General features: G+C 41.7%; 2 protein-coding genes across 7 annotated transcripts in view; one reads left to right on the forward strand and one right to left on the reverse strand.

Annotated features, from left to right (window-relative positions):
* The window catches only part of LRRC40 (leucine rich repeat containing 40), a 45762-nt gene extending 36919 nt beyond the window's left edge, over nucleotides 1-8843 (reverse strand). For 3 of the 4 annotated variants that reach the window (XM_023762877.1, XM_023762878.1, XM_014464757.2), the window contains exons 1-3: nucleotides 8648-8842; nucleotides 3433-3614; nucleotides 1978-2051 (exon numbers count right to left, since the gene is read on the reverse strand). In XM_023762877.1, the coding sequence (XP_023618645.1) occupies nucleotides 1978-2051; nucleotides 3433-3614; nucleotides 8648-8798 (407 nt within the window). In that variant the 5' untranslated portion in view covers nucleotides 8799-8842. Of the gene's footprint in view, nucleotides 1-1977; nucleotides 2052-3432; nucleotides 3615-8647 lie in introns of all 4 variants that reach the window. The other variant, XM_006099231.3, reaches the window with a different exon arrangement.
* Nucleotides 8844-8947: 104 nt separating this feature from the next.
* Nucleotides 8948-14019, forward strand: part of SRSF11 (serine and arginine rich splicing factor 11) — a 53018-nt gene continuing 47946 nt past the window's right edge. For 2 of the 3 annotated variants that reach the window (XM_023762883.1, XM_006099232.3), the window contains exon 1: nucleotides 8951-9021. The gene's annotated coding sequence lies outside the window, so the exon portion shown is untranslated. Of the gene's footprint in view, nucleotides 9022-14019 lie in introns of all 3 variants that reach the window. The other variant, XM_023762882.1, reaches the window with a different exon arrangement.

Raw genomic sequence — 14019 nt, forward strand, 5'->3', positions numbered from 1 at the left:
GTCACGACAGAGCCTCAGGGCGATCACGAGGGTTGGTCGCTGCCCCGTCACGCTGATCCCGGTGCGGGAGGCCTCGCTGCTCCGCTGATCCCGGTGCTGGGAGGCATATTACCCTTTTACTATATAGGATAGAGGCCTGGTGCACGGGTGGGGGCCAGCTGGTTTGCCCTGAAGGGTGTCCTGGATCAGGGTGGGGGTCCCCACTGGGGTGCCTGGCCAGTCTGGCTAAGGGGCTGAGGGCCGTTTTCAGGCTGGCGAGTGACTGAAGCTCCCAACTGCTCCTTTTTTTCTTTTCTTTTTTCTATTCTGGGCCAGCTTTAGCTCTGAGGCCTCGCTGCTGAAAGCAGGTTTATGGCCTTTACCTTCTGTATTTGATACAATGTTGTGGTCCGGCTGGCTGAAGCCCGGCTGATTGAAAGCCAGTTTCTGGGGTTTTGTTTAGCTTCTATATTTGCAACATAGTTGCTTAGAGTTGCAGCTGAGAGGCGGGCAGCACAGGCGGGGAACATTGGGAGTCCGCAGTCACTGGAGCAAACAAGCCTCCCTGTTCACTTCCAGCTGCCTGGCTGCCGGCCACCATCTTGGCTGACAGTTAATTTGCATAAGGATATGCTGATTAGCCAATGGGAAGGGTAGCGGTTGTACGCTAATTACCATGTTTCTCTTTTATTAGTGTAGATAGTTTGCAAACTATGTTTTGAATACTTACACCTTTTTCCCCTAATGAAATCTTCCCTAATCCATTTTCTCCTAATATGTGTGTATGTGTGTGTGTGTGTGTGTGTGTGTGTGTGTGTGTATCTGTGTGTGTATATAATAAGGTAGTTGGTTATTCTTTCTTGAAAGTCTGGATGTGCAATGAAGAGCCTTGGCTGCCTGGCCTCTCAAACATCTGTCAATGAGTACCAGAAGCATATCCACAGAATCCTACGAGTCCCCAGAAAACATTAAAAACCACTAATATCAAAACCATCAAATTTTTCATCATTAATGAAAGAACTGTTTTCAGTTTATTCCTATTGCTTAACACTTAGATATTTTGATAACAAAATAACTTAAAACTTCAGATATCAACAAAGAGGTTTTCTAAAATAACCACATAAAATTGTTTCATAAAACAACTTTTTTAATTCTCACCGGAAGATGCTTTATTGATTTTTAGAGAAAGAGGAAAGGGGAGGGAGGGAGGGAGGGAGGGAGAGAGAGAGAAAGAGAGAGAAACATCTATCAGTTGCCTCCCACAAGCCCCAGAAGGGACTGAACCCAAAACCTAGTTATGTGCCCTGACCAGGAATTGAACCCCCAACCTTTTTTGGTGTACAGGATGACACGCCAACAAACCGAGCCACCAAGCCAGGGCAAAACAAAAGTATTTTTAAAAAATCAACTGGCCTTGAATCTATAAAACCAGAAAGTATGTAGACAATTTTAAAACAAAAAATAAACATAACCTGAGAATTAAAACTTATCATTCTTATTCTGCTTTAACCAATTTCTAAGCTAATACAAAAATACTTTAAATTGTTAGAAAAAAAATTTTTTTAAATATATCTTTATTGATCTCAGAGAGGAAGGGAGAGGGAGAAACATCAATAATGAGAGCGAATCACCAATTGGCTGCCTCCTGCACGCCCCCTACTGGGGAATGAGCCCAAAACCCAGGCATGTGTCCTTGACCGGAATCGAACCTGGGACCATTCAGTCCTCAGGTCAACGTTCTATCCACTGAACCAAACTCGCTAGGGCTAGCAAAAACATTTTAAAAAATATCAGGTAGACCCGGGGGGGGGGGGGGGGGGGGGGCGCCAGAGGGGGGATTGAGCAAAAAAAAAAAGAAAGAGAGAGAACTCATGGACATGGACAACAGTGTGGTGACTGCGGTGGGGGCGGGGGGTTGGAAGAGGGCATAGAGGGGATACACAGTGATGGAAAAAATAAAGTATAAGTATTCTTTTAAAAAATAAGTTTAAATTTTACCTGACATTAAGTTTCTGAAGATTTTCTAATTCTCTTATAGCAGAAGGAAGGGATGTCAGCTGATTGTCATGTATCTAAAAGTTATTAAAAGAGTCAATATCTTAATCTTATAATTAACCATATATTAGCTTTGCCAATGTACAAAATTCTTCAACAATAATCCCGTTCTTCTAATTCAATAGCATCGAGTTGAGTATTGGAAATTTGTTCTGTGTATAGAAGAGGAAAAGGAGTTTGAAATTGATCAAACTGCTGTTCAGATATTATGAAGTTACATCATTACTATTAAATATTACAATTTAAAAAAACTTCACCTCACTGAGTGGAATTTTAATCTCAAATGAGAGATGGGAGGGTTAGAAACTAACAATAGTCCTCTGATGGCATGATTTATGTCAACATATATTAAAAAAAATGGGAAGTGGGTGAGGGACTTCTCTCATGGTTTCAAAGAATCATATTGTTTTCAAGGTCCTACGAACCTAAGCCAATATTCATTTTACAAATAAAGAAAACAAAAACTTCTCTAGAAATCTGACTAGATCCAACTTTTCATATGTGAATTGGAAGATAGTTGATGTTCCTAAGTTAAGGGCATCAAAAGTGTGTAGATTGTGAAATAAACTATTCACGCTTTATCACATGACATGGCAACTAGAGACTAAAACATAGTCCCTAAATAAACACACAAAAATATAAGTTCAATAATTGAAGTCAATGTTGAAAGTTATATAAAAATTTTAATCTTAAGTGCAGTTGATCCTTAAACATGGGTTTGAACTGTACGGTTTCACTTATACACAGATTTTTTTTCCAGTAAATACTGTAAATGTATTTTCTCTTCCTTATGATTTTCTTAATATTGTCTTTTCTCTAGCTTAATCTATATGGCATGTAATACATATAACGTGATCAATATATGTTAATCTACTGTTTACATTATCGGTAAGGCTTCTGGTCAACAGTAGGCTATTAGCAATTAAGGTTCCGGGGAGTCAAAAGTCATACATGGATTTTCAACTGTGCAGAGACTGGAGTCCCTAATCCCTGCATTTTTCAAGAGTCAACTGTATTTGCTTTAATGTCCAGAATAATAATGATATTAAAAATTATAGCAACAGAAAAATATGAGTAGCAGCAACCACTTGTTAAATACCAATTCTGTTTGTAAAACAACGTTTACAATTAGGTAGTAGTCTCAGTCCTAGTTTAGATGTGGAAAATGAGACACAAAAAGGTAACTTTCCCAAGTTTACACAGCTATCAAGTGGCAGAGCCAAAATCTGCAGCGTGATGTTCTGACTCTACACTCCTAACCATTATGTTATGTCTAATGATAATTTGTTATTCTTCCTTGTGTTTTACCAAGTGAAATGGGTTTTCTGCTCATCAAAGCCTAAATTTAGATTAGAGTCTCTTCACCTAACGACCCAGACTTATAATCAGTCAACTTACATCAAGAACAGTGAGTGCAGGTAGGAGCCGGAGGTCATCTGTAAGCGACTGAAGTTTATTGTTGGATATTATTAATTTGGTCAAATCCGTCTGTTCCCACCATCGCTCGGTAGCACTGAATGAAAGATTCTGATTAGCTTCCTCAGGGATATCCACATTTATTCTCCAGACACACTGAGGCACTATTTCCAACACAACCAGACCCAAAAAGAAGGACATAAAAGAAGCAGTTAGATACCAAGTGACATACTTTTATAACAGCTATTCAGTTTGCCTACTGAAAAGCAATTACTGAAACATTTAAATAAAAGAAAAAAATACTTCAAATAAGTCAAGTAACAATGAATTATAACTAGATTAGAGTAAAAGTTGATTAAAAAACAATATGTGATATGTATTTTACCTATTACACCTCACTTTTATCTTTATTTAACTATATTTACTATATATGCAATCTGCATAGCACCTAATGGAGAGAAAGGAGGGATTCTACCATTAAGCTAACAGAGTAACAGAGGGCATGAAAATCAACATTTATAAGGTAATGTTATAAATTTCATAACAGAAGTGTGTATTAAGTCTGAAAAAGCACTGGTATTAACAATAATAGCTAATAATAATAATAATAGATAAGATGTACAAATAACAGGCAATTTTCTAACATACTAACTCATTTAAATCTCATAACAACTCTGTGAGGTAGGTGCTAATACTATTCTAGTTCATAGATGAGGAAAATGGGACACAGAGGATAATTAGAATTTACCCAGCATTATACAGCTAGTAAACACCAGAGATGGGATTTAAACCTTGGCAAAACTATATAGTCTTGCCTCTCAGTGAATTGGAAGGCATTCCTGTTTCTGGTAGCTGCTAAATTACCTGACATATTCAACAGAAATGATAACATATGTCCATACAAAGACTGTACTTGAAAGTTCATGGCAATTTTATTCATAATAGCCAAAAACTAGAAAAAACTCAATTGTCTTTCAATAAGTGAATGGATGATTATCTATCGATATATATAAAATCTATATATATATAAAAGCTGAAGTGACTGGTTGACCATTCGACCGGTAGCTATGACGGGTACTGACCACAAGGGGGCAGACACTCAACGCAGGAGCTGTCCCCTGGTGGTCAGTGTGCTCCCACAGCAAGAGTGCTGCTCAGCTGACCAATGGGCATCAGACACTGGGCTCATGGCTGGCGAGCACAGCTGTGGCAGCACTAGCCTCTCCCACAGACACTCCTCCTGCACGCCCCTTCCCCATCCGGACCAGGACTGGGATCAGGAACCGCATTGGGACTGACTGGGCGCGAACCTGCGACCACTTCTTGCTCATGGGCACACCGGTATCACCCTAGGAGAGGTGCACAGAGACCACAGTAGAGCGGCAGTGAGCCTACTAAGCAGTGGTGGCAGCACAGCAGGGCCGGGATGAGCAGGAGTGGTGCCCCGGTCCCAGCTCGGGCTCCTCCCCCGCTCAGGCTCTTCCCCGGCCACCTGCCACTTTGCACACTACTACATCCCTCAGGGGATGTAGGACTGCCGGTTTCAGTTGATCCCCGCAGGCCAGGCCGAGGGACCCCACCAGTGCACAAATTCATGCACCGGGCCTCTAGTTTAAAAATAAAAAGAATGAGTCTCAAAAAGCAAAATAAACAAAATAAAAAAACAGTATAAGAAGCCTAAAACAAAAAAATCAGAAATGTATAATTTCATTCCCACCCCATTCTGGAAGAAGCTAATCTATATTTGTGTGGAGCATTGGGTTAGACTGACAGCAAAGGGGCATAAGAGAACTTTTTTTTTTATTGCTAAAAGTATTACAAAGGGTATTACATATGTGTCCTTCCTCCCCCCCCCCCCCCCCCCAACAAAGCGCGGGGAGGCTCAGCCTCCCTGCACAATGCTGGCTGTCGTTGTCTATATGCATGCATACAAGTCCTTCAGGTGATCTCTTATCCCCCTCCCTCCTGCCCCCCAACCCTCCCCGGCCTTCCCGCTGCAGTTTGACAATCTGTGTGAGGCAGCTCTGCCTCTGTATCTATTATTGTTCAAAAGTTTATAATGGTCTCTATTATCCATGAATGAGTGAGATCATGTGGTATTTTTCCTTCATTGACTGGCTTATTTCACTTAGCATAATGCTCTCCAGCTCCATCCATGCCGTTGCAAATTGTAAGAGTCCCTTCTTTTTTACAGCCGCATAGTATTCCATCGTGTAGATGTACCAAAGTTTTCTAATCCATTCATCTGCTGATGGGCACTTAGGCTGTTTCCAGATCTTAGCTATGGTGAATTGTGCTGCTATGAACATACGGGTGCATATATCCTTTCTGATTGGTGTTTCTGGTTTCTTGGGATATATTCCTAGAAGTGGGATCACAGGGTCAAATGGGATTTCCATTTTTAGTTTTTTGAGGAAACTCCATACTGTCTTCCATAGTGGCTGCACCAGTCTGCATTCCCACCAGCAGTGCACAAGTGTTCCTTTTTCTTCACATCCTCTCCAGCATTTGTCGTTTGTTGATTTGTTGATGATAGCCAGTCTGACAGGTGTGAGATGGTACCTCATTGTTGTTTTGATTTGCATCTCTCGGATGATTAGTGACTTTGAGCATGTTTTCATATGTCTCTTGGCTATCCTTTCTGATTGGTGTTTCTGGTTTCTTGGGATATATTCCTAGAAGTGGGATCACAGGGTCAAATGGGAGTTCCATTGAAATTCTGGAAGAGGCTAATCTCTATTTGTGTGGAGCACTGGGTTAGATTGAGAGCAAAGGGGCATAAGAGAACTTTCAAGTGTTGGAAATGTTCTATAACTTGATTGTGGTAGTGGTTACACAATTATACATCTGCCAAAACTCATCGAACTATATACTTAAAATGGGTGCACACACTGTTTATAAATTACACCCCAATAACATTAACTTGAAATAAAAAAAGATGCCAATTTTAAAAATCCAGATAATGTAATATATGAAAGTAACCGTGTGTGTGTGTGTGTGTGTGTGTGTGTGTGTCTAATAAACAAATATCCACATATATGCGTGTGTATATATGAAGGAGAAAAGAAAAGACTTGGAGTATAACAAAAATTTATTATTTAACAAATGCAATCCTATAAAATAAAAGCCTAATATGCAAATTGTCCCCTTGGGTGGTCATTCGACCGGGAGTTCAACCGCTCGCTATGATGTGTGCTGACCACCAGAGGGCAGTGTAGAACATGGCGGCCATTGGTGATGCGCTGCGACCTCTCGTTGGCTACCTGGGGGTGGGGGTGATGGGGACGGAGGTGCGGTGAAAATGCGGGGTGTCCACCGAGCTCACTCCCACTCCCCCTGCTACCCTACCATGGACACCAGCGCTCGAGTGCTGGGGAAGCCCATGCGCTCAGGTACCAGGCGCCCGCGAGGAGCCCACCCCGCACCCACGCAGCCTCTTCCGGGTGAGCCGGGCCACAGCCACAGGGACTACAGGGGCAGTCGGGTTCCCCGTGGGTTCTCGCAGGAGCCAGTCTGAGAGGCTGGCTGGGAGAGAGCACGCTGCCCACCTGGCTTCGTGCAGTGCTGCCGGGCCCAGAGGCCCATGCTGTACCCCGGTCCATGGCATCTGGCCGTGCTCACCGCATCTGTGTGGGGACTCAGGCACAGTGACACAGAAGGAGGGGGATGCATGGGGGGCCCAGGAGCCCAGGTGCTGCCAGGGCCCAGAGGTCAGATGGTACCTGCCCTTCCACGCCAGACGCTCGTGCTTCGATCACCGCCCAGGCCTAGGGACCGCACCTGTGCACGAATTTTGTGCACCGAGCCTCTAGTTCTTAATAAATAAATTTGAATAAAGTTCATGTTAAAGTGACTATGAATTGTTCTAGGTGTCACTTTGCTTCCTTGGTACTTTCCTAGTACAATATCTGGAAGAAACATAGATAGTACACAACAAACGCTGTTTAACCGTTTGAGTCCCAAGCAACGCGATCGCGCTGCTGAGATTTTATGTCGAGAAAACATACGATTCGTTTGAGTCCCAGGGGGTACTGAAAAAACACTGTCGAAAAATCCCAAACAGCGCAACCCGCGCTTTCTCTAAATGAGTACGAAAAGACCCAAACAGCGTGATAGCGCTTGTTTTATTTTATGTCTACCTAGTACAATATCTGGGCGATTGCGCTGCTTGGAACTCAAACGGTTAAATAAGTATGTGGCACTCCCCATTGCCTCTCTGACCTGGGACCTCTGAACAGAGTCTTACAGGAAGCAGAGGAGTGAGCCTGTCAGGTATAAAGGAAATTTTTCCAAGCTTTGGGAAAACCAAGTGTATATGCATGTCGTTTTAAAATACTTATATTCCCATAGATTAAAAGCTCTACCAGGTAGAGCAGAGATTTTAGGTCATATACCCTTTCATTCATTCAGCAGGATTTCTTGGTCTACTCTACACATGCATGGCACACACAAAAAAGCAATCATTAGAAGGAAAGTGGAAAGTTTTAATACCAGATAGCCTAAAACCTGACTATAAATAGAGGAAATCATTACCGGAAGAATGATACACTGTCTCCTTCCCCACCTCCCGCTACCTTCCAGATAGTCGGAAGAGCATCTGGCTATTTATTTTTCACTCATGGTACCCAAATTGGTGCTTGTTGGGCTTTTATTAGGTTTATCAGGATGGCCCCAAATTCACTCTGTAGGGCATCTATCCTGATCCGCAATTTGGGAAATATGCTCATTATTCCTTGTATTTTAGGACAGCTCGGGTGCACAAAAAAAAGTGTCTTGTCAGGGAACAGCGGCATGCAGAAAGTTCACAAAGGAGCTGATACAGTGCAGAATTTTAGGTCAAATTAAAAGGAGGGAAATGAGGGCCAAAGCAACAAAGTATTTGCCCATGATGTGATAGCTAATTTAGTCACACATTAGGTCGTTTATCTCATAGACTGTGGGAATCCCGGAAGGCGTCCCGTTTAAATGTTTGCCCATTCCCATCAGGGTCCCTTCACCACACATTCTGAAGAGAGAGTCGGAACCGAACCGGGCTGACCGAGCCAATGGGCGTGCGATGAGTACCTCGATGAAAGCCAGGGGGTCCTGGCCAGAAGCGTGAGGAAAAGGTGGCCAAAGCCAAGCCAGAGGAAAGGGAGGTGGCCCGGAACGAGGGCATTCTGACAGGACGCAAATCGGGTCGCACCCTGGACCTTACCTTCGCTGAGGTTCCGCCCCGACAGGTTTAACTGGCCGCTCTTCCTCGCCGCCTTTAGCAGCCCCTGGGGCACGGAGGCACCGCAGTCTCCCCTTTCAGCTCTGAAACCCGCTCGGGGATCCCGCCCCGCGACCCCTTTCAGACGCGACATGTTCCCACCCCGAGTCCCGAAGCAGAGAGCCCTGCGCGTGACGCTCAAAGGCGGCGCCGCCTTCGGCCCCGCCCTCCTGGGGGCGCGCGCGCTCGGGGCGCGGGGCCTTCCGCGCTTGGCGGCGCGTCCTCGATGACGTCACTGTCCGTGACTGGAGCTGGAGGACAGAGGAGCCCTTCCCTTTGCCGGCGCCAGCCTGGTCTCTTGGAATTACTTCGCTCAAGTAAGTGTGTGTAAGCGGCCGAGGAAGGACTTGAGGTTGTATTGTGTGCAGTGTTCCCGCGATGCCCTCCTTCTCCTCGGTGCCCCCGCCGTGGCCAGGGTGGCGGGAAAGAATAACCTTTCCTGCTTCCTCCTTCTGGCCTGAACTGAACGTGGGCCTGGAGTAAAACTTGAGACCTGGGCGCGGTCTGCCGCCTAGCTGGACCCTAGCCTGTTTGTCGCTGCTGGTGGTGGCGCCAAATCTCCGCCCGGCGTAGAAAAGAAAGCTGGTTTCTGTTCTTCCGGACTGTATTCTCTGATTCCCAGAGTTGGTGTGCCTGGCCTGCTGTTGTATGGAGTTCATAGGCCAGCATCGGAAGTAGTGTGAGATGGAAGGGTTGGCCGCAGGGAGAGGAGGGGGACAGGCTTAGTAACTGTTTTCCAGGGAATCGAGTGGAGGCACAAGCTTTAGCAGAGCGGAAACGGCTTGGAAGCCCGGAGATACGAGTGCGAATCCCAGCTGCTTCTGTATCTTACCAGCGATGTAGCTGTAGGCAATTTACTTGATCTCTTTTTAAAGCTCACTTTTTAAAACTTAATTTAGAAAGAATAATTTGTATCTCACTTGACTTTTAAAATAATTAAGTGAAGCTAACGTTTTCAATATTGAGCGCTTAGTGAAGAAGGGGACTCCAATCCAGAATAGAAAAGGATTTTTAAAAAAATATTTTTATTGATTGCAGAGAGGAAGGGAGAGAGAGATAGAAACACCAGAGATGAGAGAGAATCATTGATCGGCCGCCTCCTGCCCGCCCACACGAGGGATCGCGCCCGCAGCCGGGGCATGTGCCCTGACCGGGAATCAAACCGTGAGCTCCGGGTTCATAGGTCGTCGCTCAGCCACGCCTGCCGGGCAAAGGACAATTTTGTTCAGTTAGGTCGGTTTTCCTGGAAAGTTAGTTTCTGTCTGAAATGTACAACTTTATTAATTAAACAAATAAGTAAGAACTCATCATCTTTAGACTTTTCTTTTGCCTGAAGGGATTTTGTTTTAATAAGCATATACGTACCGGGAAATGCCCTCCCGAGCCCCATCAACTCGGCGGGAGATCGGTGGGATGTTTGAAAGGTAGAATGACAAAATCTGCAGCACAAACAGTTTTGCCCGAGTCCTGGTTCTTGCTACCTCTGATAGTCGGTTTTTAACCCCCTCTCGCTTTTTTTCTTTTTAGTTCTCTAGAGCCCTGTACACTAAGAGTGAACAGCAGAAAAGTACCAGTAGTTACACTACCAAGCAAGAAAAGAGTGGGTTTTGCCCAGCCGATGTGGCACAGTGGTTGAGTGTGGACCCGTGAACTCAGGAAGTTGTGGGTTCGATTCAGGTCAGAGCACGTGCCCAGGTTGGGGGCTTGACCCCCAGTAGGGGGCCTGCAGGAGTCAGCCTTGATGTCCCTCTCATCATGGATATTTCTCTCTCTCTTATCCCTCTCTTTATAAAATCAAATTTTTAAAATGGGTTTTAAAGCAAGAACGATAGCAGATTATGCAAGGTCACTAATGAGATCTCCCCTCCCCCCAGTTTGTCTTGACAATTTGATTTTAGCCACCTTATTAATATTAAGCCTTTACTTAGTGCCAGGCTCAGTGCTAATCATACCACTTTTTGCTATCTCTTTTTTAGCACAATGACCAATTTGCAGATGAAGAAATTGATGCTAAAAGGGATTAAGAAATTTATCTAAGGTCACAAGTTTCTATAAGTTCTATGGCCAGGAATTCGAACCTAGATCTCTTTCCTAAACCTTTCTTGTTAATCATTATTATTCGGCTAGTGGCTTTTATTTCATCACTTTCAACTTGCTTTTTAGTCTGGACCCATTTTAAGGGACGCTTCAAATATGTTTTAGGAGACATTTATTTATTAGAGAAAACCCTTTTTCTCTTCTGTAGGATTTAACCTACCTTTGAAGGATGAATTGTTCAAGTATCAAATTTTACAATAGCCACCCCTCTCCCTACAATAAGGTCTTCAGCATTGCTTTAAATAACATGCAAAGTATAATTTGTTCATTTATTGTGCTTCTACTTGAAGTTAAGTATTTCATTATTGGTATTTCATTTGCTCTGACCGGGGATTGAACTGCAACCTTGGCTTATCTGGGTGACACTCTAACCAACTGAGCTACCGTCAGAGCACATTGTTGCATTTTGTTTAAGAGAAGCACAGCCTGTTTAATGGAAAAGTACTTGTGAAAAATCCAAGTGACTTACATTTTTAGTAAACAATAGATATAAAGTGACATGTAAAAATTGTACTAGAATGTATTCACAGTACCACTAGTATTGTATCTGTGAAGCAAGTGCAAATGGATGAAAATTATTTCCTCATGCAATTTGGAAAATTACATGTTCTATCAATTGTATTACTTTAGGAAAAATGCATTACAAATTTTTAAAAACTCAGCCCTTTTTCAACATGAACATATTTGTTGAAAAATATTCATAAGTTAAAGTACTTGGTTTTTTTAAAAAAACAGATTATTAAAATAATATGGATATCTCCTTTATGAGTTTGTTTGCTTTAAAAAAAACAGATTATTAAAATAATATGGATATCTCCTTTATGAGTTTGTTTGCTTTAAAAAAAAAACAGATTATTAAAATAATCTGGAGACTCCTGCATAGCTACCTTTTGCAACAAAATTTGTCTAGCTATAATTTACTCATTTTTTTAAAGTAATGGAAGGTTTCACTCTTCTAACTTATTTGCTAAATTAAAAAAAGAAAGTGAAGAAACCAAAAATATATTGAGTCTAAGAATTACATTGACCGAAAAAAATGTTTTGTTTCATAAGGGAAAATAAGACTATTATCAAAGTAAGAGTAGCTTATCTCCACCATTAAAATTTAATGACATTTTCAAACATGGCTGTGTTACTCTTATGAACATTACTACATTTGTTTTCCATTCAGCTCCATAACTGCCAACTTTTAAAAGTAGCAAAAAAATGCTGTGTTATTTCTTTGAAGACATATATATTTTGCATTTGTAATCATGGTTTCAAATGTGGCTTTGATTTGTATTTTGTTGCTATTGGAGTAGTTTGTGGCAATTTTTTTTTTTTTTATGGAGACAGTGCATTTTATTTTAGGTTATTCATTTGTGTATTTTTTGTTTCCAGTGCTTCTCTTTCTTGTTTTTGAGTCATAAAGTAGTAATCTTACTCTAGGAGGTTTAATATTTTATTCAAATGTTGAGTGATATAATTCTCTCTACTTTCAATACAAAAGAATTTTAGCCCACCAGCTTTGGGAAAATATTTTCATTTTCCTTTTATAAAAAGGTTTTTACATGCTAGTGTTTTTCACATGAAGAAAAGTGGAAGAACTACTTCAAAATATTTTTCTTTTCATCCTAATTTCAGTTTTCTTTTTTGGTTTGTTTTTTTATTGGAAAAAAAAAGCTAAAATCAGTGTGGTTGTAAAGCACTTTTATGTCATTAAATAAAAACATTATGGTATCATTTATAGTTTTTTCTCAAATCAGCTGAAAATGTTTCCCACTATTCCAGTGAGTCTTACTCCTAAACTTAATAGCTGTTTGTTTTCTTGCTCATTTTTCAAGATTAATGTGTTCTGTGACCTAAAGTCTTAATATTAATTGTATAGGTTTTATGAGTTTATTTGCTTTAAAATAGTAAAGTAATACAGAGAGAAAATTAGGGCACCAAACCCTAGAACAGTGGTTCTCAACCTGTGGGTCGCGACCCCTTTCGGGGTCGAACGACTCTCTCACAGGAGTCGCCTAAGACCATCGGAAAACATATATATAATTACATATTGTTTACAGTAGCAAAATTACAGTTATGAAGTAGCAACGAAAATAATTTTATGGTTGGGAGTCACCACAACATGAGGAACTGTATTAAAGGGCCACGGCATTAGGAAGGTTGAGAACCACTGCCCTAGAAAGTACTTCATAGTACCATTCTATCTCTGTTTTAAACACATACAAAACCACTACCAAATAAATCTGTTTAAAAATTAGTTTAATTAGCCAAACCGGTTTGGCTCAGTGGATAGAGCGTCGGCCTGTGGACTGAAAGGTGTCCCAGGTTCGATTCCGGTCAAGGGCATGTACCTTGGTTGTGGGCACATCCCCAGTAGGAGGTGTGCAGGAGGCGGCTGGCCGATGTTTCTCTCTCATCGATGTTTCTAACTCTCTATCCCTCTCCCTTCCTCTCTGTAAAAAATCAATAAAATATATTTTTTTTAAAAAAATTAGTTTAATTAAAATCCACTAAATTAGAATTTGACTTTATATCACCCCCTGCCAATAGCTTTGTCCTATTGGATTCAACTTGCAACCTCATTTGCTCAGTACTTCTGAAAGAGAGTGACATTGCCCCCCTGGAGTGGCTCCGTTGAGCATTGTCCGGTGAACTGAAACGTCACTGTTGGATTCCTGGTCAGGGCACATGCCTGGATTTTGGGCTCGATCCCCAGTAAGGGGTGTGCAGGAGGCAACGGATCATGTTTCTTTCTCACTTTTCTCCCTCTCCCTCTCCCTCTCTCTCCCCTTCTCCTCCCTCTCCCTCCCTCCTTCCCCCCTCTCTTTTCCTCTCTAAAAAAAAATCAATAAAAACATTTTTTAAAGTGACATAAATGATTAGACATGGCATATATTGTTCTATATGAGGAAAGCTCCTTAACTGTCTTATGAAGACAAGCTATGGTCCCTGAGATTATTTTTAGTGTCAACTTAAGTTGATAAGGAAGGAAAATGTGGATAATTTGATAGCTATTGACAATCACAATCAGATTTTTACTTAAAAAATTGATACTCAAATTTTGAGTTGGAATATTTATACTCACAAATACAATTGATATAAATTCCAGTTTAACTAATTTTTTTCTACATCAATTTTTCTTAAGCCTTTAAAATATCACAATTAAATTTAGAAGATATCATCTTTGGCATGTTGAAATACTAGTGAACATTTAAATACTTGGCCTACAA

Source organism: Myotis lucifugus, unplaced genomic scaffold (assembly GCF_000147115.1).
Source record: "Myotis lucifugus unplaced genomic scaffold, Myoluc2.0 scaffold_265, whole genome shotgun sequence".
Taxonomy (NCBI): domain Eukaryota; kingdom Metazoa; phylum Chordata; class Mammalia; order Chiroptera; family Vespertilionidae; genus Myotis; species Myotis lucifugus.